This window comes from Alosa sapidissima, chromosome 2 (genome assembly GCF_018492685.1).
Source record: "Alosa sapidissima isolate fAloSap1 chromosome 2, fAloSap1.pri, whole genome shotgun sequence".
NCBI classification, from domain to species: Eukaryota; Metazoa; Chordata; class Actinopteri; order Clupeiformes; family Clupeidae; genus Alosa; species Alosa sapidissima.
Genome location: NC_055958.1, coordinates 9,770,320 through 9,795,559, shown reverse-complemented (window position 1 = coordinate 9,795,559; position 25,240 = coordinate 9,770,320). Strand labels below are relative to the sequence as shown.

The following is a 25,240-nucleotide window of genomic DNA, read 5'->3' as shown; positions in this document are numbered from 1 at the left end:
GTCCACTGACCTGTGCCCTTGACACATCTGAGCATGCTCCACAGATGAGTTCGCTAGGGTCATAGTCATCTCCTTGTCCTGCTTCAGCATCACAACGTGCTTCCCCTCCAAAGTATGCCTGCAAGTGCAAGAATAATGTGTCATTAACACAAAAAGTCCTGGATCAACTACCTCCTAAAAATATACTGTAAAACATGCTTTATTCAACTACCGGGTGAAAATTTCAATGTAATCAACGTTTTATCATCTCAACAACAATCAGCTCCTGCAAAACAAGGTAGTTGATCCGCCTGGTTCTTCAGGATTGCTGATGATCCATTATAGTCAGCTGTTTCTACCTCCATTATATGTAAGTTGTGTATAAATGAATATACTCACTATATGAAGTTAAAATACTTAGAGTTACTGAATTTAAGACGGACAACATTTCTACATTGTACGGAGGGTTGCCGGTTCGAGCCCCGACCAGTGGGCCGCGGCTGAAGTGCCCTTGAGCAAGGCACCTAACCCCTCACTGCTCCCTGAGCGCCGCCGTTGTAGCAGGAAGCTCACTAAGATGGGATTAGTGTGTGCTTTACCTCACTGTGTGTTCACTGTGTGCTGTTTGTGTTTCACTAATTCACCGATTGGGTTAAATGCAGAGACCAAATTTCCCTCACGGGATCAAAAAAGTACATATACTTATACTTATATACTTATTTACAACAAAGACTGTAAATGACAGACTTAAGTGAAGGGCAGAATGCGCGCAGGCTGAAAGTGCTTAGTTGCGTGCTTTTTTTTAAACTTACTACAGTGGGCATCGCTTTCAAATGACCACTTCATTCGCGCATTACGCGGCGTGAAGCTGCGTGAAGCTTTAGTACCACTTTCAGCCACTGTGCGTCGCTCTGCCACTGTACATCGCTCTGTCTGCCGTCCCTTACATAATTGTTGCCGAAAGTATTCCCAGCCTACGAATTCAATAACAAAATAAATCATGCATAATTAAACATTACCTCGATTTAGGCTACTTGGGTATGGCTTAAGGCTTGACTACACAAAAATCGAAATCGAAATTTGCTGTCTACATTATTGTCAGTGTTGAGGTTAACGCAACTACGCAAATCAAAACAGTGGTGTGATAATTGAGCCAGTAGAGAAATAACTGTTCAGAATTAATCTGTAGCCTTGGGTAGGCTTCTGCAGAAAACAATGTTGTTGCCGATTTAATACTATCTGGCGACGTTTTTAACAGGCTACGCAATAGAGGCTTAGACAACTATGACCCACGTTTTGGTTTCATCAATTAATTTGCCCTACTTCTTGACTGCAATGTAGTCAATTGACTGCTTGACATGTCATTTTTATTTTTCTGTACAATAAACAAATACATCTGCTTTATGCCGCAGAATTACATTCATATTTGGCTGACTGCAGACGCGCCACTTCCCTCCCCATATTCCAAGATTAAGATAGTATGAAGTGCTTTTTGTAGGCTACTATCATAAAAAAATAGTTAAAACGAATAGCTATTTGCAATTTGACAAAGCACTGGTCCTCATTTTGCGAATGCGAGGACGATATGAGCCTGTTGCATTTAGTTAGATGTCCGAGTCACGCATAATGTTTGAAAACCACTGGCTCGTAATCACAATAATTTAACACATGACAGTTGGATAACCTACTTCATCATGTCCCCATGCCTACATTTTTGTGAGTAGCATAGAGATCGTCAAAAACAATAAAGTATGGCTCTCCGTTTGGGACATCGAAAACTTATATTTTTTATAGACTACCGTCGAAGATGCTGACTTGCAAAAGCCTCGGGATAACACGTTATCTCCACTATCATCAGTCATGCCCCTTGATCAAAGTGGGGAATGAAATAAAAGTTTGAGAACCACTGGCTTAACAAGTTACCTACAGTCCAGAACACAGAATCTGTTGCAATATTCTGATGATCGGCGATGATATCGGCAAATGTTTGTTTTCCAAAGTAAGAATTTCACTTCACCATGCACCTTCGACAATACCTGGCCTACCTGGTATCATTACAAACATTATTCTGTGTCCTAAAACTGGCATATTTTATGGCATTGTGTCATGTAAGTTCGTTGCAAAATCTAGAGAAATGTGTGAGGTGGTCAGCGGGGGACAATTGAGACACACATTGGATTGTGTTATTACTTGAACATTCCACACTATCCACAGCTGTGGTAGGCCTATCAGGGGCAGGAGGATTACTGTCAGCGCAGGCTTTATATAAAATTCTTCAACAGAAGGCCTCGAATGTTGTCTTGTTTGTGGAGCGCTTTGCTTCGCTTCTGTAATTTCGGCTTCATTGAAAATGAGGGCTTCCCTCAATGACCCTCCGAGAATAAATAAAGGTTGAATGAATGAATGAATGCAGGCTTGCCCAAAATAAAGGCATGTGGTTTGCGCAGCCTACAGTAAATAACAGACCCGCCAGAATGTGCGTTATGATGCTTTTTTACGAGCAAGATGTTTTTGGTACCCTACGCACACTGCATGTTCTTAAATAACAATGATCATCAGTAATATTCGACCATTAATTTGGGTAAATGGGCAAGCGTGACCACCTTGATTGGCTGATTGGCTGATGATTGTAACGCGGGCATGATTCCAAACACCTCCCTTACGATGATGAGTGACAGGTCTCAGAATGCGTGCGCTACACAAGGACGGAAGATGATGAATAACTGGGGCCGTAGGCTATTCACAAAGGCTTTTATCTTACTACTAGGAGTATGCTACTCCTAAATCGCACTTAAAGATTTTAGATTGGAGTTTTCTCTTAAAAGTTATTCACAAAGCCTTTCAGACAACTCCTAAACTAGGAGTGAGTCTTCGTGGCTATGGATGACGTCATTACTCATGCACAAGCTTGACTGAAGTGACCACCTTGATTGGCTGACGATTGTAACGTGGGAATTCCAAACACCTCTCTTCCGATGATGACTGACAGGTGACAGGTCGGAGAATGCGTGCGCTACACAAGTAGTGCGAAGGACGGAAGATGATTAATCACTGAATAAAAAGGCCTATCCTAAATGAATAAAGAGTAAGGCAAAACAAATAGCTTAGTAGCCTAATGAAACATAGGCCTATGGATTGATGCAGTAGCCTACCTTTGAAACATTATTAAATGAATCTGTCACCATATCCCTAGGCTACGTTTGCAAAGAGGAGAACATTTTAATTTGATTCACAATGAAACGTTACATTTCATTTACATGTTAACAATGAGTAGTTTTGGTTGTTGTTGGTGGCGTTATTGTATGTTAGTTATGCCTACAATGTAAAATTGCTTCCTCGCGATTGGAAGCTCCTGTAGCTGCATAGGATTTCAAAACTGCAGGTTTGTGAATAGGTCTGTGAGTAAGGAGTCCTCTTGACTTCTTTTAAGCTGTCAGAGGTGGGAAGGTGTGATTTTTTGGGGGAAGGGCCGGATTAACTGGGCACAATTGTCTGATGGCCCCCCTTTCCCCCAGCCAACGTGAATCGGGTGGTTAGTTAATAGGCCTATCGTGAAGATTTTTCCTGCCATCTAAGGCACGAGCGCATCTGTGAGGCCAAGCCTCACCAAGTAGCTCGTTTGTTTACAACTAACATTCCATTGAATTAAACTGCTTTATAGGCTATGCCAAAATAGTTTTCAACATTTTGAATATTAGTGTCGGGTGAATTGAAATGTTCTCAAAGTAGCCTTATGGCTGAAAGCTGCTTTCCCCATGACAAAGACATCGTAAAACACTGAAAGTTAATATTTTGTCACTAGCAACATTCATCTGTCCTTTGTCAAATGTATTATGTTCCAAGTACCCTATGCGTAATTCTGCTTCATAAAGTTGAACAAATACATTTGCTTATTTCACAGAAAAATATAAATAGCCAGTCTACGGTGCAGAGTTGGTAAGTTATGGTAGGCCAACTTGCAGTGAACATACAAACAGGGGAAATTATTTCTCTTGCAGCTGAGTAGCCTCAGGTGCGCACGTAGACATAAGGCCGAACATGCAAGCGCCAATGAATCGTGCTCTCACGACAATCGCGCCGTTAAACTTAAATAGGTTAACATCACTCTAAGTTTGCCTTCAAGCAAGGAAAACGATGATTTGAAGACATCTGTTTCGTTGGAAGGGCAAGGGGTAGCAACAGGGCAACAGAGACAGGCCCGATGGCAGGGCTGTTATGAGAGTATTAAAATTTGGGATATTCTACGGGAAAACATTAAAACGGCTCGACAGCGGGGAAAGTTAAAATACGTGATAAACACGGAAAAAGTTGGCATGCATTGTTTCGGTCCCCGTGCACAGGGATTATTTGTCATACTATTAATCACATATGAGTATTTGTGAAATTGTGCAAACAGGCGCAATACATTTGAAAAGGAAGGACTGGTAGCATGCAAGCTCACGGGAAAGATTGATTTAAGAACGTTATCACAAAGTGTGTGGCTGTGGCAATTGGCAGGGGTGGGTCATGTCTTTTTTAACAATTCTGTCGGAGGATCATTGAACAATTTCTAGCAGGCAAGAGAGGGTCATGCAACTTCCAACTGAAGCACTCAAAATTCCTCCGGTGGCCCCTTCAATAAATAACGATCAGTCCCTAGATTGCTGCTGGGCTATATGTCTTGGTTCTGTTAACAACTCATTGTCAAACGCATAGCCTCTCACACGGTTGCATCCATTACAAACAAACATGCAATGTGAACGTCTGGGATTGGGGAGAGCACTAAATGCTCTACTGAATAAGCACGAAGTCAAACCTTTAAATGAAAAACCCTCTTTAATAATCCAAAAAAATAAACCGCTAATGAAGTAAATTTGTGACCGTCAAAAATCGTTTATCGCTTGTAACTCCGTGATACCAGGACTTAACAGGAAGGCATTTGGCTGAGCAACGGAGGTTAATATGCTCCATGTTTTGTCCAAATGATGACTGTCTATCATCATTGCACTCGGAGAAAACCGGAATGTTTCATTCGTCCCCGTTTCAATCGTCCCGGTTGTAGGCCCTACCTACTCAAAACGCAGATAGAACCTTATTATTCTAAGGTAGCGAAATAGCGTTCAGCATGATTCATGCCCAATTAATTCCCCCTGTTAAAGTGTTCACCTTTGTAGTTTGGTTTCGTGATAGGCTATGATAAACGGCTTATGGCCAAATATGTGAAAACGTTAAAATTAGGCGAGAAACCCGGAAAAAGTTGACAGTGATTTTTTCCTAATCACTTTGGAGGGTCATAGAAAAATGTATTGCTGGCGAGGGAGGGTCACGTCTTTTTGGACTAATGCTCCCAAAACTCCTCCGGAAGCCCCTTAAATAAATAACGAACAGTCCCTAATGAAGTAAACTTGTGACCATCAAAAATCGTTTATCGCCTGTAACTCCGTGATAACAGGACGTAACAGGAAGGCATTTGGCTGAGCAACGGAGGTTAATACTCTATATTTTGTCCAAATGATGTCTGTCTATCATCGTTGCACTCGGAGAAAACCAGAATGTTTAATTTGTCCTGCGTCTCTACGGCTGCAAACGGGATTCACTCGCAGTTAACCAAATATTTCTTTATTAGGGCAGGGCAGGCATATTTCTGGCTATTACATTATTTCTAAACCAGTCTGCTAAAGTCTGTAGTGAAGTCTGTGTAGGGTTTTCCAGGCTCCATTTCTTTTTACGAGACACCCTGCTCACTTGAGCCATCTACCGGTTGTTTGGGTTGTTGCAGCGTCTCACTGGAAAAATACAAATTAAAGTCGCGTGATACCGCGTGATCCCACGCGCGGACCGCAAGTGAAGCTGGCCAAGTCGAAGCACTGCCGACTGTAACCCTCCTCTACACAAACAGTACCTAGGTAGATACACTAGCAATCTATCTAATAGCAATGCATGGATTGGGTCTTTATCCACGGACACAGTGGATAATCCCTGGGAAAGTAAGAAAAAAACAGCAAAACATTCTGATTAATTACAGGTGGGTTGCAGGTGGACGAAATAAATCTTTAATTAGTAAAATAGACATTCTCTGAAATGTGAACATTTCAAAACATAGGCTAATTTTTCATCAGGTAGTGGCACTATCTTTGCAAACTCTCATTAGGCTAAGTAGCTGTGAGGTCCATTTCTTTCAGCAGCAATGGCGGCAAGAGAATTACATGAGAAAATTCAAAAAGGAGAATTAAAAACTAATCAGTAGGAAGGAAAGAAATGTGCTGTCTGGGAACATTTTAGTGAAGTAGCACTGGCACCTGGAACATGATGCATCATGTGTGCGCTAAACCAAAAGGCCAGTCAAGTCAGACAGTCAAGTCAAAAGGTACCACTAGAAGTGGTGCAGCATAGATACGCGCCCCCTTTCCACCAGATGGCCCAAACACTAATAAAAATCGGTGCCATCATGCCTAATTGCCAATGACAGGGCAAAGCAACAGGCTGCTGCTGATAAAGAAAAACTGGCTGAGGTCCTCCAGAAAATTATGGAATGTGGTGGAATGGCTGTTTCAGATTCAACACAGATTCAAGAAGAGGGCATATACCCGTATTTTCCGGAATATAAGTCGCTCCTGAGTATAAGTCGCATCAGTAAAAAAATGCGTCATGAACAGGAAAAAAACATATATAAGTCGCACCTGACTATGAAATACTATATTTAGAAATGTATTTCACAAAATCCAAAACCAAAAACAGAGACTATGTATGGCCAAAAAGATTAATGTTAATGAAGACGAAGGAGTGAAGGCAGCAAGAGGAGGGCAGGAAGGTAATTGCAAAGCAAAAGATTCACTGAGAGAAAATGCCATGTGGTTAAGGCTGGGATAAATGATTATTTTTTGAACGATTAATCTAGCGATTAATTAATCTCCCCATTAATTGACAAATAGCAATTTATACATGTTGATTTACATATCTGAATTAAAAAACATGAATTCCTGCAATATATGTGTATTGCTCTAAAAAAATCCAAAATAAAAGACTATACAAGTGCAAAGTTATGCATTCTTAGTCAGAGGTAGCATTCAATACATTTCAGTAGTATAGGGCTAATTGAGTGCCTGTCACTTTAAGACGTTCCCTTGCAATTGTAACACTAACACAGTTAAAAGCCTGCTGATGTGTGAATGCAATTCATAACATAGTTAATTCAAATAACAGTTCGTACTCCTCCTTGGGACAAGCACTTTTAAGTCTTGGAAAACACTTTTCCATTTACATCGGGATTTTGCAAACATTCAGTGTCAGAGTCAATAAAATGAGCCCTGCATGAGTAACAGAATTGACAAGCAGCTGTAAGTAATCATGCTAAACATCCAAACAGTATTCTAACATTAGCTTTGAGATACTGCTTGATTGCATAAACTAACTTAGTACATTGAGGAGACTAAACTATGTTGTGATAAGACCTTAGCCGAGTTAATTAATGCAGCAGTTTTGAACAAATTTGCGCAGCATGGTCACGATTTAATAGTAATTTAGCCCGCAGTGTTCTATGGAATGCTTATATGTGGCAACAACAATCCTTCAACAATCGTGAATATTTTGTTAAATGCACACAGATGAGGGGCAGCGGGCTCGTTACGAGAGAGAGCGGGCGGAAAGGCTGCGTGTGTAAAAAGCGCAACTCAATGAAAGGATTTTTATCTTACAACATAGACGTGTGACGGCCGGTTTTGATCTCGTGGCGCCCAGCCACGGATTAGTCAATATATGGGAAACACTGAAGGTGTAAAATTAAAAATATTTAGCGGCACGCGTTATGCTTGACGAATCGACGCGCATATTTTGCGTCAACGTATTTCTTGCGTCGACGTCATTGATTACGTCAACGCGTTGTCCCAGCCCTACATGTGGTACACCAAAATGTATCTAAAATGTGGAGAATACAATGCAATTAAATGCTCAGAGAAAAAGATGCAGTTTCAAAAGGACATGACCGAAGCAAGCCAGGCTAGGCCTATAGGCCCGACGGTAATTGTAAAGCAATTTACAAAAGATTCACTGAACAAAAATGCTAATATGGTACATGAAAATTTAGCTAAAAATGTGGAAAATGCAATGCAATCAAGCATTTTGGGCGATATGGAGTCACAAGCTGGCAGCAGATTAAATGCTCACGATAGAGAAAAAGACTGTTTTAAAAGGACGTGACCAAAGCTGAGGCAAGCCAGGCAATAGGCCTATAGGCCCGACAGTAATTGTAAAGCAACAACTGAACAAAAATGCTTATGTGGTACATGAAAATTTAGCTAAAAATGTTGAGAATGCAATGCAATCAAGCATTTTGGACGATGTGGAGAGACAAGCCGGCAGCAGATTAAATGCTCGAGAGAGAAAAATATGTAGTTTTAAAAGAACGTGCAGACCGAAGCTGCAGCAAGCAAGTGATATTTAGAAATTTATTTCACAGACAGACAGACTATGTAACTGGACATATTGAGGCCAAAAATATTGAGAATTCTACAGGGAATGTTAATGAAGACGAAGGAGTGAATAGTGGCAAGAGGCAAGCCAAAGGCTGCTGACAAGGGCCCGACGCTAATTGTAAAGCAATTTACAAAAGATTCACTTAACAAAAATGCTGATGTGGTACCTGAAAATGAAAATGTGTTGAATGCAATGCAATCAAGCATTTTGGACTATATATTGGCACAAGCTGGCAGCAGAACAAATGCTCGGCTGGCTACCTCCGAGAGAGCGAGAGAAAAAAGATGCGCATTTAAAACCAGGGTCTAAATTTCAGCGCGGGATTGCGGGTATTGCGCATAAATTATTACACTGCGCGGCGGTCATAATAATAAAAGTCCCAAATAAAGAAATTCCCACACATTTTACAGCGCTGTCTGACGATAATCTAATAATGGAGCGGCCTGAATGCGGGACTATTGACTGGACGGACCTTCTTTCACTTTCTGTGTGTATTCATTACGTGAAAGATAATTAGTAGCAAAACAGGGATCAAATATTACATGTTTTGTTTTCAAATGTTTTCATGCATGTCTAGATAACAGGTGAGGAATGTTTAGGAGAAAGACTATTGTAGGCTAAATCCAGAAATTATGGCTGGGGTCTTTTATTTAAGCTGCTTGTATTCGAGTCAGCTATAGGCCTTTATTTCTTGCGTTTTATTGTGAGACATAGGCCTACTTTTCGTTTGGAGCGGCATACCGGTAGGCCTAGGCTATAGACTAGTGGCTGTAGACGGTAATGTTACATGTAGGATTCATGTCAGTCAGTGTTGGGGAGTAACGGAATACATGTACCGGTGTTACGTATTCAGAATACAAATTATGAGTAACTGTATTCCGTTACAGTTACCATTTAAATAGTTGGTATTTAGAATACAGTTACATTGTTGAAATCAATGGATTACATGACGATACTTCTCTGTTTCATAAGTTTATTCACTCTCTAAATAAATTAAGGCAACTCCATTTCCCAGAAGCTCCTGAAAGCAATCTATGATGAAATTGTTTCCAAGTTTAAATCCATGCCCCGCCGTCTTGCACTAGCCTCACATTGCACCCGTCAAAACGCAGCCAGCGCGCATTATGGACGCGTCATCGGAGACCCTGAAATGACTGTTTGCACAGCAAATTAGGAGTAAAGTAAGTGGAGGTAACTCCTGTTCCTCACTGATCGTGGTTCCTGATGTCTGTTCAAGGATATTTTCCCAAGTATTAATAGCTCAGGCTACTTCGGCCAATCGGTTACACAGTTTGCTAATCAATAAACAAAGTCTAGTTCACGTGTTTATTTAGACCTAGGCCTACAATAAAACCCATCTCTAAAATAGGCACTGTATTCTAACTTTTTTATTCTAACTTAAAATAGCTTTATGGATTTTTTTTAAATTAGATCTACGTTTTAAAATGAATGATGTTGCAGCCTCTGAAGAATTATTCTTGCGAGTAGCATTTTAACGTGCGTTTTTGATCGTCATTACGCAATCACGTTAATTTTGAGAGCACTGATATACAGTAGCCTATAGTGTTTACATTTGCAGGTCATTTGCGTTCCACCTGTCATATGCACCCCTCACTTGTACTGGGTTGATGCCACCGAAAAATCTCACAGGCACACCTTAATTATAATTTCAGGCTACACCCTTAAAGCCTATTTTTTGTTTGTTTTAATTAGCCTAGTCGCCTGCTGTAGTTTTAGTGGCCACCTTGCTATTTTATAGTTGTATCAGGTAGCTTAGTTGACTTTACATTCTCCTATGTGGGCCTAACACTTCAGCCATTTGGAACAGAAGAACACACCAGAATAGGCCTGTTTAGTAAGCAGGATTTGATGGCTGCATTCCTACACTTATAAAATGCAATTCAATGCGGAAGTAATCCAAGTATTCAGAATACATTACTCAGATTGAGTAACGTAACGGAATACGTTACAAATTACATTTTTGGGCATGTATTCTGTAACGGAATACGTTTTGAAAGTAACCTTTCCAACACTGATGTCAGTTAATATAAATTAACATTTAAAAACATGTTCAATGTACGGTACAGTCCTTACATGTCACTACATCAATGAGAAATGGTACCTGGAGAGTCGCATTCTGGCAACAGTGGAATTTGACAATCATCTAAAGAAAACCAGTGAAAATATCCAAAAATAAAGGCTGCACTTTGGACCTAGCACTGGGTACCGTGCTCCGCACACACACTGAATATGGTGTTGAGACACACTCAGCTGAAGAAAGAACAATGTACCACAATGCATTTAAGAGGTGGTAGAAAAGTTAGATAACCACAAAAGCTTGAAAACTCTACACTAAACCAATACAGCTCCTGGAAGACAAAGGCCAGCTGCGTCGGATGGAGGGCATCTTTCAAGACCGGCTCATGCACTTGGGTGTGGCTAGGCTAAGGCTAAACCCACACTGAACTGCACTCCCCAGCATCTTTCTTGCCAATGTGCGTTCTTTGTTGAACAAGCTGGATGAACTTAAGACCCTCACGCAGAAAAGACTTATGGTCTGTAACATCATGTTTTTCACCGAAACATGGCTTAACAAAGATATCCCAACCACCGTGGTGGAGCTAGAAGGCCGTTCTGTAGTCAGGGCGAACAGGACAGCAGAGGCTTCGGGTAATAGCAGAGGAGGCGGTTTATGCATTAATGTAAACAAAACTTGGTGTACGGACTGCGTCACTGTTAGTACCAATTGCTCTGCTGAACTGGAATATTTAGTCATCAAATGCCTGCCCTTCTACCTTCCACGTGAGTTTAGCTGCCAAGCCTGAACGTATGTATTAGTAATACAATGGTCATTAGCAGAAATGTGAATATTTGGTTAGCATGTTGATTAACGGTGTGTGCGCCCCTACATTTTCTGGTTGCGCCCCTCAAGTTTTCAGTTTCAGTGCAGAAGTCCTTGCCAATGCGTATGTGACATCCCGCCTTGACTACTGTAATTCCATCTTGTCTGGAATCCCTAATAAGCTACTCCATCGGCTCCAACTCATTCAGAATTCTGCAGCAAGGATTATAATAGGCTCCAAATCTACTAGACATGTAACACCATTGCTTATGCAAGTGCACTGGCTTCCAGTTGCCTACAGAATACGTTTTAAAGTCCTGCTCCTGGCATACAAGGCCCTACACAATTATACCCTCACCCACCTCACTAACCTCCTGGAAGTTTACACCCCTGCCCGCTCACCGAGATCCTCCTCAGCAGGCCTACTGCATGTCCCTAGTGTGAACCTCAGCACCCTGAGAGAGAGGGCTTTCAGCTACATCACCCCCAAGCTGTGGAATTCACTGCCAGACTTTGACTGACATTAAAAACAGACTTAAAACATATCTCTTCAAGATGGCTTATGGATTGACTGACTGACTGACTTATACTTTTATTTTCATTCAAAGAGGGTCACCTGATATATACAGTATGTTTCAGGTGGCTCCTCCACTTTGTGCCATGCCAAAATGCTGATCTCAAGACCACCATCGTAGCTAGATCTACCAGCAGCTTCTGGAAGGACAGATGTGCCTATCAGTGGCCTGGATGGGGAACAACAGCTCCACTGCTAAAACAACAAATCCAATGGCTGCTTGAGACTGAAATTGGACTGGTATCAGAACAAAAACTACATTTTATGTGAATTATACATTGTACATATTTCCTGTGTTCTCTGGTCATATTCTAATTAGGAGAGTGAGAAATAAACAATATATGGTCCTTATGGCATTACTGAAGCAAAACATGTAAGGTGCCAGAGCTAGTGAGCGGAGCGGATGGAATTTTGTAGGAGCGCTTTTTAATTTAGAAGCCGGAGGGGCCGCTCTGTTCTGCTCCAATCTTGCTCCGATACCGCTCACACCACGAGTCTGAGGCATGCCCAAATCCACTCAGAATTCTTCCTTATAAAACCAAGACCGTTAAATTAAAAAAATTGGCCATTATAAGCTCGTTGATGAGGATGGAGTTCGCTAAATGTTTTGGAAAGGAAACTGATAAGTCATACAAGTCTTCTATTCCTACAAAACAGCTAGTTCTTCCTCTACTAACAAAGTAGAGGAAGAACAACCATGTGGTGACACTGTTTCAGTGAGGAATTTTGGAATCTAAGAAGACACATTTCGTGGAAACATGAGAGTGTAGGCCTATGGAACACACGCAGAGCAAAGAAAAATGTGAGCAATTTGAATATGCTTCATTTAATAATATAATAATTTTTTAAGGCGCTATATAAAATAATTATTTATTTTTACAACGGCGCTACACATTATAAAATAATTATTTATTTTATATAGCGCCTTTCTCAAACCTAAGATCGCTTTACATAGCACTACTCCACTTGCACACTTGCACACTTGTACACTTTACAACTTGTTGTTGTTGTCCTGAAAACACAACACTTCTGCTGCTCTTACATAACTTGCACCACTACAGTGGGTCCCCGTTAAGTTTGGACGGGTTCCTTCATGAATCACGATCCCCATTTTCTCAGCAGAAATGGCACAAACTGCAGTTGACACAAACAACCACAAGGTGTCACTTGGGTGCCACTACTATTTTTGATGCGACTGACTTACTGCTTCCATGACGCAGCGGGGGCACGGGAACTTCAATTGATCACGGTAGTTTAAGCTTACACTTGACAAAACATTCTAATATGAAAATGTAGATGCAATTGTTGTAAAATGGTGCAGCTCCTTTAAGAAAGCACCGTGTGCAGGGATGGAGAGAGAGAAAGCGAGAGGGGATAGGCCTATGTGTGTTAGAACTAAGCGTGTGGGAAAAGTACGTGCTGTTGAGACTGGAGCGAGTCATATTCAAAATAATGCAAAAAAAAAGCAATTATCCTCATTCATTGCAACCAAAGCATGACTGCTTGCCGACGTTCAAACGAAAAATATATCAAAGCACCTTTTGCGTTTGAATGTAGCACGAAAAAATGTTTAAACAGCTGGACAAATGATTTAGCTAATTGATTATATAACCTGTACACCAGCAATTGTTGAACATTTACCTGTACAAGTACATTGACAGTAGCCCAGCCTAACAGCATGTTGTAGGCCTACTGTAGAAATTTCACTTAAATTGCAACCATGCCTGCTTGCCAACGTTCAAACGACAACGAAAAAGATAATAAAACAACAAGAGGGTTGAGTCTGAATGACACTGAGTTTTTAGACACTGAGTTTTTGTAGTTAAGAAATATTTTCGTATAAAAAAAAATGGTCATTCTTCAATCTCCTTCACTGACGCCTATGGAAAAGGCTTAACGTCCCAAAACAACGATCAATGATCATCAAATTTCTCTCTCACATTGCTCCTCATAACCATCTATAAAAAAGTGTTTTTTCTTTTCTTTTTGAGCACATCCGAATCCCAGGACATAACGCACTGGACCTTATAATAGGCTCGAGATATAATTCCAAAGGGGGCAGATATGGGCCACTGCACTTAAAACTTAAAAAGATGAAGCTTTCCGAACTTTAAAATTGCGATCAGTGACTGGCATCGGGTGAACGAAGCTTTTCGAAGTTGAACAGGCTATTAAAAAATATTTGCGCACCTCCATGTCACAGGAGAGACTGGGCTCTCCCTTCTATGAAAAAGACGTTAGGCTACCTGCAAACTGGCCTATGATTTCATTGCTGAGTTTGCGGCAAAGCAAGAAATTTATTTTTTTGTCCTGAGTCAGGATATGGCGAGTCAGTGTCATTTATTTGTCCAATGTTAGCCTACAGATACAGACCAGTACATCTTATCAATAGTTTGAATGTCGTGTGTGTTTCTGCTCATTGACAAATACCGTTCAGCACAATGATTCATGCCCAATGAATTCCCCCTGTTAAAGTGTTCGCCTTTGTTACACTATTTGGTTTCGTGATGTAGCCTATGATAAACACCATATGGCCAAATATGTGACTCAGCTAATGTTATAGGCTATACAATTGAATTTCCCCTCTTAAAGGCAAGCTGGTGTAGCTTATTAGACTAGGCTACTATTAAAATACACCGACGGTAGCCTTGGCTATGTGTAAAGTAAGCTATCGCATGATTTCATGCACGTAAGTGAAAAGGGCCTTGCATCTGTCAAGTTGGCACAGGGCCTCGCATCCCCTTGCGACGGCCCTGCAGCTCCTCCTAAGACAGCGAGGAAAAAGTTAAAATACGCGATAAACCCGGGAAAAGTTGACAGGTTTGTTTCGGTCCCGGTGATTATTTGTGAAATTGTGCAAACGACAGCCTTTTCAAGGCATTTCAAGGAAGGAGTCGTAGCATGCAAGCTCCCAAATTGACCCAGTAGCCTAAGGCATCAATACATTGTTGGGACTGGGGAGGATCATGCGTTTTTTCTCAATCACTTTGGAGGGTCATAGAAACAATTCTTGATGGCGAGGGAGGGTCACGTCTTTTTTGACTAACGCTCCCAAAACTCCTCCGGTAGCCCCTTAATTAAATAAATAACGAACAGTCCCTAATTGATTAATAGCCTAGGCCTACACCAGCAATTGTTGAACATTGACCTGTACAGGACATTGACAGTAGCCCAGCCTAACAAGCAAATGTTGCAACATACATCAAAAGACGCAATTAATCAGAAATAAATAATGTAATCTGCATCGCTTTATTTAACAAACTGCAAGCAACAAGAGCATTGAGTTCGCTGTAAGGCCAAACCCAAGAGCAAAGCCTATCTGTTAAGGCAGTCGATAGGCTTTATAACGAGCTGTGTGCCTGGAAAGACGATAGATGACGGCTCTGGTCATCCCATACCCTCCCCCCACTTCCTGTAGCCTACCATTATGAAGGCCTGTAGCCTAAAACGACTCGTTTCCGTTTTGTGACATTAAGCTTTTTCACGTTAAGCCCCCCTCCCCCATCCCCTTCTTTCACAAGCAGTGGGGGAGCGCGGGGCACAAAGTAACACTTTTTGGAAGACAAAGGAGGGTTCTCCGCGCTTCTGTCGTTTGGCCACAATCCGTTGCAACCAGGCCAGGACAGATATTTTAGAGAGGAGAGACGCCGGTGCAGCTCAGATGTCTTCTTAATTTTCTTTATTCTTCAGTAAAAGCTGCAGAACATTATTAAACTTTGACTAACATTTCGATGTGTCGATGTTTTTGACTAACGAACATCGAAACGTTAGTCAAAGTTTAATAATGTTCTGCACCTTTTACTAAAGAATAAAGAAAATTAAGAAGACATCTGAGCTGCACCGGCGTCTCTCCTTCTCTTTTTGGCTTTGGCTAAATATTTCTAAAATCATTTGAGTTTCACTAGTCACATGTTTTAACAAGCAACACTTGTTATTTAACTAATAACAGACGTGTGTCGAAAATTGACTTTATTTTCCATACGGAGAAATAACATATGCAGAGTCTAACCAAGGTCAATCTTGCCAAAAAAGCCCTCAAACCTGAAAACACATGAGGCAAAAGTGCAAAACATCACAAAACTAACTAAACTAACACGCGCATATTTTTGTATTGCAATCATTGTAGCCTACAGTTGTAACAGCGCGTAACAGTCGTTTTACTCCCCGGATGCGCTCATTATAAAGAACGTTTAACGTGTCCCAAAAACAGCTATCAATTAATCACCAAACGTATTATAAACAAGTATTGCCAGGAGCAACACCTTGCAAAAAATGATAACAATAGGCCTAGGCCTTTATATGGCTCTGTTCCTGCCTAGATTCGAACTCAGAACTACCTGAAAGTTGCAGACCTGTTCTGGAAATACGCGCATTAACCCACTCGACCGTCAGACAACGCTATCTGCTTCGAGTAGGCCTATTGAGTAGGACTGTAGCCTACACTGGTTGCTGTGGCACAGTCTTGAGTGACCGAATTCGTTTTTCTTTGTCATATGAATGCTGTCATTTTGTTAACATTACTGTTAAGGAGATGCTGTAGGCAAAGTCTATATTTCAACCTCGTTAGTGTAGTAAAAAAAATCAGAACTATTCACAAGGTTTCTGGGCAGCATATTTATGTTCTGTTAGCAAGCGAACTTCTCATGACTACCGACAAAGTAGCCTACTGCCAGCTGACGAAGCTCTCATTTTAAAACATTACTGAGAGACAGACACTGTACAATCAAGAAATCTTGCCACTGAATCCAAAACTATGTTTAACATTATGTACAAGGCTTAGGCTACAGTGGACTAGCATGTTGCAGGGGCTGCTAAAAACACAGAGAAACGCACTGAAAACTCGGCCAATCACAGCCCTTGCTGTCGAATGCGCCGTCTGGTTCGACCGTGGAACTCCACAGCGGACTATGCTGCCCCCAAGCGGCTGCAGTTGTACTTACATTTCACCATTCACCATGATCGTGAATGAAGTGTCAATTTTTAACTGGGACCCTCTGTATGTCACTTTCTTTCTTACTTAGGTCAAACAGAACTACCCAAGCCTTTTATTGGCCTGACTTTGCACTAGTATTTTATTGACTGTCTATGCACAATTTCAACCAAATTTTGCTGCTCTTATTTTTTTCATTATTATATGTGCCCTCTTATTACTTACTTTTTTGTTTACTTGAATGTTATGTTTGTCTGTGGACTTAAATTGGTAAAATATGTCTTGTCTTCACCGTGGGATAGTGAGAAACGTAATTTCGATCTCTTTGTATGTCTGGAACATGTGAAGAAATTGACAATAAAGCTGACTTTGACTTTGACTTTGACTTTGAGGAAGGCAAGGAAACACAATATCAATATCAGGTCAAAGTCTAAAGTATTGTGTATTGACGTTTCCAAGCTTGTTCGTTGTTGCACTTTTAAAACGAATGCTCTATGAGTGAAATATATTGTGGTTGGTCTTAGTTCTTTGGGATGTTTTCTGTTTAAGATTACAATTTAGCTTGTAGATTATTGGAGCGATTTTTAAGTGGAGCGGGGAGCAAAATTGAGCGGAGCGACCTGATGCGAATTTGAGTGGAGGAGCGGCCGAGTGAACAGCCACCTGAGCGAAGAGTGGAATATTCGCACCGCTCACCTCCGTTCACTAGCTCTGTAAGGTGCACAGTACTGTATATATATATGAATGTTGTTTTATTCTATAAATTATGGACATTTCTCCCAAATTCCAAATAAATCCAAATAGTCTTTGAGAGTATTTATTTGCAGAAAATTACTTGGGCCCCGTTAAAACTTCTGGAATGTGATGAAGGGGAAGATGGATGGTCAAAAGCCATCAAAAAAAGCGAGCTGCTTGAATTTAATACCAGAGAAATGGATTACGGTCTCTTAATTCCACCAATAGTTTTCCCTAAATTTCACCACTACTGAAGTTTCGCATCAATCTGGTCCCTGCCTAAAACATGCTTACTTCTTACCTTTTTGCACTTGTAACAGACATAGTAGGCATATCTGTTCATGGCAAAGCTGGCTGGGTCATCATAAAAGCGGGCCCCAGGTGTGGTTATGGCTTCACTCTTATGGAGTCCCTCATACTCTAGCCTCATTAAAGCCTTGCGCCTCACATCCTCATACAGTTCTTTAATGGGATCCAGCAGGTCTTTGATCACTGAATGATTAATTTTGTTCTGAAAGCATAGAAGCAAAAAAGTTTTGTTGAGTTGTGAGTGACTCAAATTGTTTTAAGGCACCAAAAAATACATAGCAAACCGAAGACCTGTTGATGTTTTGAAAATTAATGATTACATTAGGTAACACTTTACTTGGATAGTCTGTCCACAGAGACTTAACAATTGCTAAACAACTACTGAATAATACCGTAACCAAATCCAAACCATAAAAATTACAGTTAACAGAGGGCTAATACATGCTGATTATCTTTGATAATATAAGCATCTGCAGACAGTCTGTAGGTGGACTAACCAAGTAAAGCCTTGGAAATATTTATTAATCATTATTCGTCATTTAGCTTACAGATTTGTCCCCCTCAAGCTGTGACATTTCAAGTAAAACTAACAAATCACCTTTTTGAATGCAGGTGTGGAAAGGAGTAATGAATAACCAGATCAGCCAAGGGCCATTTGAATAGGCCTGGTCTAAATCATTTGTGTTCGCACAATGTGGTTGCGTCATGATGACGCAATCAAAACATGTTGCAAATTAACGCTTGCTTACTCCAATGTTTAAAGACAATACCTTACAAATTGGACAGGACATAAAACCAAATGTTATCCTCGGCCCAAGCCATCGGTTTTCCAAGACTCTGCGGGTGCACTGGAGGTGGAACACATGACTGCAGTCAAGCTAAACAAAATTCGAGAGAGAAAAAAAACATTATTCATAAACCAAACAGGCAACCTTTTCTACTGGCATTTCCCTGCTCTTGATAAGGTGAATGTACTGTGACTGTGAGTTACAGAATCAGGCATTTAACAGTTATGCCACTCATAGTCTGGTTAGTAATGTAAAACATCTTGGCATGTGGATAAGCAGACTTGAGAGATCAACCAGTCTACCATTCTCAGGAAGTACATACAAATTGAGGCACTGAAAGACGGTAATTAGTTCATTACTTTTTACTGTTTCTGTTCAAAGAATGTAATTTCAGCTACAAGCAACAGGCACCTGTTAAAATATCACAAGTCTTAAGTTTCATCCTACAAAAAAAAATGCATAGTAATATCAAATGCATAGTTATATCCTTTAAATGATAACAAAAGCTAAATGATAAAAACACAATCATTCTTGGATACGGGACATTATATAATGCAAAAAAACACATTACACCGAAAGTACAGGTATATATATATATATATATATATATTACACATATCCTAATCTACAGATATGTTTTGATACAACATCAAGTCATGTTATTTAATGAAGTTTTTTAAATGTGCTTTAATCTGACGGTGTTGATGGTCAACATGATCTGATAGTAACCATTAGTTTTAATCTTTTCAAATACAGGTGTAACTCAGGTTTGTAACTCAGCATAAGACATACAATACACTCCCTAGTGTTTAACGAATAGAAATACATTTCTTTTTGGACAGTACTCAATGATTACGTTTTGGACATAGTGTATCTGTGTCATCATGACATGGAATTAATAAATTAATCCTGAACAGTGAAGCAACCTCTACTTATGAGCTAAGTACTATTGGATTATTGTTTTATATGTCGGTAGTGAAAGGAACTGACACTGACATTTGCAAAAGGTTTGATTAATCAAATGTCCTCAAAACATGTTTGAGGTCTTGAAGAAAGGTGTGATCTCATATCAAACCTTGCTTTAATAATTCTACACCTTTTTAGCAATAGTATCTACACCTGTTTTACAACTGTCTCCTATGCAGTAGCTATGCATAGGTGTACTACTCCTAAATTCTACAGAGGCAGATGTGAACATTACCTGAATAGCAGGAGCAGCTGAGAGTGCCTCAGTGAAGCAGATCATGCACATGTCATCTGCATCCTGTTTCAAGCAGGTAGTACTTTTGTCACAGCCATGCAGGCAAGGCAGGCACAGCTCCTCGTTCTTCACACCGCCACAAGGGTGACCACATTGGTGTGTCTTACTGCATGCCATCTTAGCATACTCCTTTCAGATTGAGGATCACATACAACACATGAACACCATACAGAGTTCTAATATTTCACTGTGAGTAAGAATATTTGATTACCTATATAGAAAAACATTTAGTTTAGTTTACTTAGTCAATGTGTGGTAATGTTTTTCTGTGACTATACCTGACAGTCTGGATCGGAGCACACACTGCCAACTGAGGAAAGCTCTGTACCATTCCTTGTCCCACAAAAACGGCATGCATCAGAGCTGGAGGCAGGTTTACCTTAATAAACAGAAACAGAAATTGTTTTTTACAAACTGAACAAGAAATTAGGGCCTGTAGAACAGAGCTCAGCTAGCTTATGGTTTTGACTAGACTGCATCCACTCAGATTCAATTAATGTAGGCAAATGCATAAATCTTCTTAGAGGTAGTAAGAACAAAAAGACAACCTGTGTGCTCTCTAAATTCGACCATGGCCTTCATGGTTTTCGAGTCTGCTAGTGCCATCAGCCAGAAAAGTTTAGTCCGCCCACAGCCTTCATGGAGGTCCACCTTAATGGCTTCTTCTTCCTCCTTAAACACCTTTATTAAGGAGGAGGGGGAATAAATAGTCATGGTTAAGGATATTGTATTTCGCAGATTTTTCCCCTGAAGGAAATTTACAAAACCTACAGTGGGTCCCAGTTAAGAATTGACACTTCATTCACCATCAAGGTGATTCACGCAGCTGGGTGAAATGTAAGTACAACTGCAGCCGCTTGGGGGCAGCATAGTCTGCTGTGGCGTTCCACGGTCGAACCGGACGGAGCATTCGACAGCAAGGGCTGTGATTGGCCGAGTTTTTAGTGCGTTTCTCTGTGTTTTTAGCAGCCCCTGCAACATGCTAGTCCACTGTAGCCTATAAGCTTTGTACATAATACAAACATAGTTTTGGATTCAGTAATTCATAGTTTTGGACAACATAGTTTTGGATTCAGTGGCAAGATGTCTTGATTGTACAGTGCCTGTCTCTCAGTGATGTTTTAAAATGAGAGCTTCGTCAGCTGGCAGTAGGCTACTTTGTCGGCAGTCATGAGAAGTTCGCTTCCTAACAGAACATAAATATGCTGCCCAGAAACCTTGTGAATAGTTCTGATTTGTTTTACTACACTAACGAGGTTAAATATAGCCTTTGCCTACTGCATCTCCTTAACAGTAATGTTAACAAAATGACAGCATTCATATGACAAATGAAAACGAATTCGGTCACTCAAGACTGTGCCACAGCAACCAGTGTAGGCTACAGTCCTACCCAATAGGCCTACTCGAAGCAGATAGCGTTGTCTGACGGTCGAGTGGGTTAATGCGCGTATTTCCAGAACAGGTCTGCAACTTTTAGGCAGTTCTGAGTTCGAATCTAGGCAGGAGCAGAGCCATATAAAAGCCTAGGCCTATAGTTATCATTTTTTGCAAGGTGTTGCTCCTGGCAATACTTGTTTATAAGACGTTTGGTGATTAGTTGATAGCTGTTTTTGGGACACGTTAAACGTTCTTTATAATGAGCGCATACGGGGAGTAAAACGACTGTTACGCGCTGTTACAACTGTAGGCTACAATGATTGCAATACAAAAATATGCGCGTGTTAGTTTAGTTAGTTTTGTACTTTTGCCTCATGTGTTTTCAGGTTTAACCCTTTAGGCGCCAGGTTTTAAAAAAAAAACATCATTCGATTTTTACATCAAAATTTCAAAAGGCCATGGCTTGAAACTGGTCAGAGATAAAGTCCTACTGTAAATGTGAAAATCATTGAGTATGAACAAAAGTTTATGAAGGGGGTAAATGTACACATCTAATTTGCATATTATGACGTCACTGGATGACAACCACCTCGAATTATGCACATTTCAGTAATACTGGATGTTGAACATTATATTTGAGCAGTTTTGCTTACTTTTTTGTCATTTCACCCACATAACACCTGAACAGGAAAGCAGTCACATGTAAACCAACAATAGTAAACTATTACTATAACCACAAACCTTATTCTACTATACAATAAAGTAGCCTGGTCAAATCAGTTCCTATCGCGGGTGACTTTGTAGTTCTTCAGAGCCCTATTTTTACTACCCCTGCTGTCTTTAGTACGTCCATTACGGACACTATCGTCACCTTTACCACTGGCACCTTCAGCTACGTTGGGCAGAGGGTCGACATAAGTATGGTATGCTTAGTGAACACTGTCGGAAAGACGCACCTCCATTCACTGACGCAGCGTGACTAGACGATCGCTCATATTCTCCAAAAGGCAGATATTCTCCTTCAGAATCAGACTAGGTAAATAACAGACCCAAGACTTCATCACATGTTAACTTTTTCTTCAACATTTGGTGTATTTCTGCTTCAATTTGTGCAAAACTATGGCCCGCATTGCTTCTGTGTTATGGAGGAAATGCACGTCTTCTTATGTGTTTCTCGTGTGTAATCGTGTGTAAATAGCGTGTAATACCACATCCATTACGGACACTTATCATCACTATTACCACTGGCACCTACAGCTATGTTGGGCAGAGGGTCGAAATAAGCCTGGTATGCTTAGTGAACACTGTCGCAAAGACGCCAATACGCACCCATTCACAGACGCTCCGTGACTATCACTGCCAATAGACGATCGATCATATCCTCCAAAATGCAGATTTTATCCTTTAGAATCAGAATAGATGAATAAAAGACCCGAGACTTCATCACACGTGAATTTTTTTTTCAACATTTGGTGTATTTCTGCTTCAATTTGTGCAAAACTATGGCCCGCATCGCTTCCGCGTTATGGAGGAAATGCACGCCTTCTTCGTGTGTTTCTCGCGTGTTTCTCCTGTGCTTTCTGAACGTTTTGGAAAAAAAAGGTTGAGCTTGAATCGAAGCTCTGGGTGTTTGCCAACTAGTGGTGGAGAGTACAAATGACATGTGTCACCGTACATGGATCTATCGTCTGTTTTAATCAGTGACGTTGTTTGTCGTAATTTTGCGACTTTGGCGGGTAAAGGGTTAAGGGCTTTTTTGGCAAGATTGACCTTGGTTAGACTCTGCATATGTTATTTCTCCGTATGGAAAATAAAGTCAATTTTCGACACACGTCTGTTATTAGTTTAATAACAAGTGTTCCTTGTTAAAACATGTGACTAGTGAAACTCAAATGATTTTAGAAATATTTAGCCAAAGCCAAAAAGTGTTAGAGAAGGAGAGACGCCGGTGCAGCTCAGATGTCTTCTTAATTTTCTTTATTCTTTAGTAAAAGGTGCAGAACATTATTAAACTTTGACTAACGTTTCGATGTTCGTTAGTCAAAAACATCCACACATCGAAACGTTTAGTTTAATAATGTTCTGCACCTTTTACTAAAGAATAAAGAAAATTAAGAAGACATCTGAGCTGCACCGGCGTCTCTCCTTCTCTCTAAAATATCTGTCCTGGCCTGGTTGCACCTGATTGTCGCCAAACGCAGAAGCGTGGAGAACCCTCCTTTGTCTACCAAAAAGTGTTACTTTGTGCCCCGCGCTACCTCACTGCTTGTGAAAGAAGGGGGTGGGGGAGGGGGGCTTAACGTGAAAAAGTTTAATGTCCCAAAAACGGCAACAAGTCATAGGCTACAGGAAGTGGGGGGAGGGTATGGGATGACCAGAGCCGTCTTCGCTGTGCTATTCAGAAAGCATCTTCTATTGTCTTTCCAGGCGCACACAGCTCGTTACCATATAGCCTATCGAGTGCCTTAACAGATAGGCTCTGCTCTTGGGTTTGGCCTCACAGCGAACTCAACCCTCTTGTTGCTTGCAGTTTGTTAAATAAAGTGATGCAGATTACATTATTTATTTCTGATTAACTGCGTCTTTTGATGTCGTTTGCAACATCTGCTTGTTAGGCTGGGCTACTGTCAATGTCCTGTACAGACAGTGGTGGAGGAAGTACTGAATCTCAGTACTTAAATAAGAGTACAAATACACAGAGAAATATTTACTTTAGTAAAAGTAAAAGTACTACAATGACAACCCTACTTAAGTAAAAGTAAAAAGTACCTGCTTTTAAATGTACTTTAAGTATTAAAAGTAAAAGTATTTGCATAATGATTTATTCTCTTAATATCTATATTCTAAAAGAAAAAATAGTATGGGCTGTGGCATTTTAATTAAGCTAGTTTTAGGTTAGGCTATATTCGACTAGATAGTTTTAAGCTAATGCAATTGAGCTTACCATCTGTGGCCCAGTTTACATTCTGACCTACAATTCTAGAGACTGTAATTCTGGTTATCTACTAGGGTGATCTGCTTAGTAAATCATTCAGCAAAACACGAGAGCCTGAAGTTTAACGGGGTAGACCAGGGAAACGTCGGGTGGATCGTAATGCCAATTCTGCTGATTGAACAGAAAAGTTGCTGAGAAAGGTGTCTTTATTATTAGGTTCAGTTTCACTTGCGCAGACGCACATAGAATGAGCGCTCACATTTCTACCCCCCCCCCCCCCCCCCCAATTGTAGGCTTTGCCTCTTTATTTGATCACACACAATTAAGAAATATTTCCTAATCTGGAAAATGCTACGTTTTTTTCGGCCAGCGGTTCTATAATAGTCTACCATTCATTTGTGCCGCAAATAATCAGACGTGTGACAGAAGCATGGGCATAGCCTGTATAACTTCGCTGATCCGCGGATAGCAATCTCATCGGAGAGGAGGCCCTAACGCTGCAGATAACAGACAGAGAAAGGCACAGAACACAGTTGCATGTCCAGTGTAGCCATGGGTCTGGTGAATATAGCCTACCGAATGCAGATGGCTACAAGCTCACGCTTTGCCTGGTCTAGACTAGAAGCTTATGTTTCAAAGATTTAGAAGCTGGGCACGTAGCGCTCCAGAATCTGTGGTAGCAACCCCGCCCCCTGGTAAAACAAACGTGTTTGTCAGAGGAAAAAAAAAATCTGATCATAAAAAGGAACGATGGTGTTGTAGAAATGTAGCAGAGTAAAAGTACAGATAATTGCTGTAAAATGTAACGAAGTAAAAGTCAAAAGTATGCACTATAAATTCTACTTAAGTAAAGTACAAATACGTGGAATATTTACTTAAGTACAGTAACGAAGTATTTGTACTTCGTTACATTCCACCACTGTGAACAGGTAAATGTTCAACAATTGCTGGTGTAGGCCTACAGGCTATAATCAATTAGGGACTGTTCGTTATTTATTTAAGGGGCTACCGGAGGAGTTTTGGGAGCGTTAGTCAAAAAAGATGTGACCCTCCCTCGCC

At 40.6% G+C, this 25,240-nt stretch overlaps 1 protein-coding gene across 13 annotated transcripts in view; it reads right to left on the bottom strand.

The window, feature by feature from the left end:
• mycbp2 (MYC binding protein 2) overlaps positions 1-25,240 on the bottom strand; it is a 301,458-nt gene that overhangs the window by 7,502 nt on the left and 268,716 nt on the right. For all 13 annotated transcript variants that reach the window (XM_042066068.1, XM_042066086.1, XM_042066120.1 and 10 more), the window contains 6 exons: positions 20,418-20,550; positions 20,148-20,248; positions 19,810-19,998; positions 18,591-18,698; positions 17,813-18,022; positions 11-118 (listed from right to left, as the gene is read on the bottom strand). In XM_042066068.1, the coding sequence (XP_041922002.1) occupies positions 11-118; positions 17,813-18,022; positions 18,591-18,698; positions 19,810-19,998; positions 20,148-20,248; positions 20,418-20,550 (849 nt within the window). The remainder of the gene's footprint in view (positions 1-10; positions 119-17,812; positions 18,023-18,590; positions 18,699-19,809; positions 19,999-20,147; positions 20,249-20,417; positions 20,551-25,240) is intronic.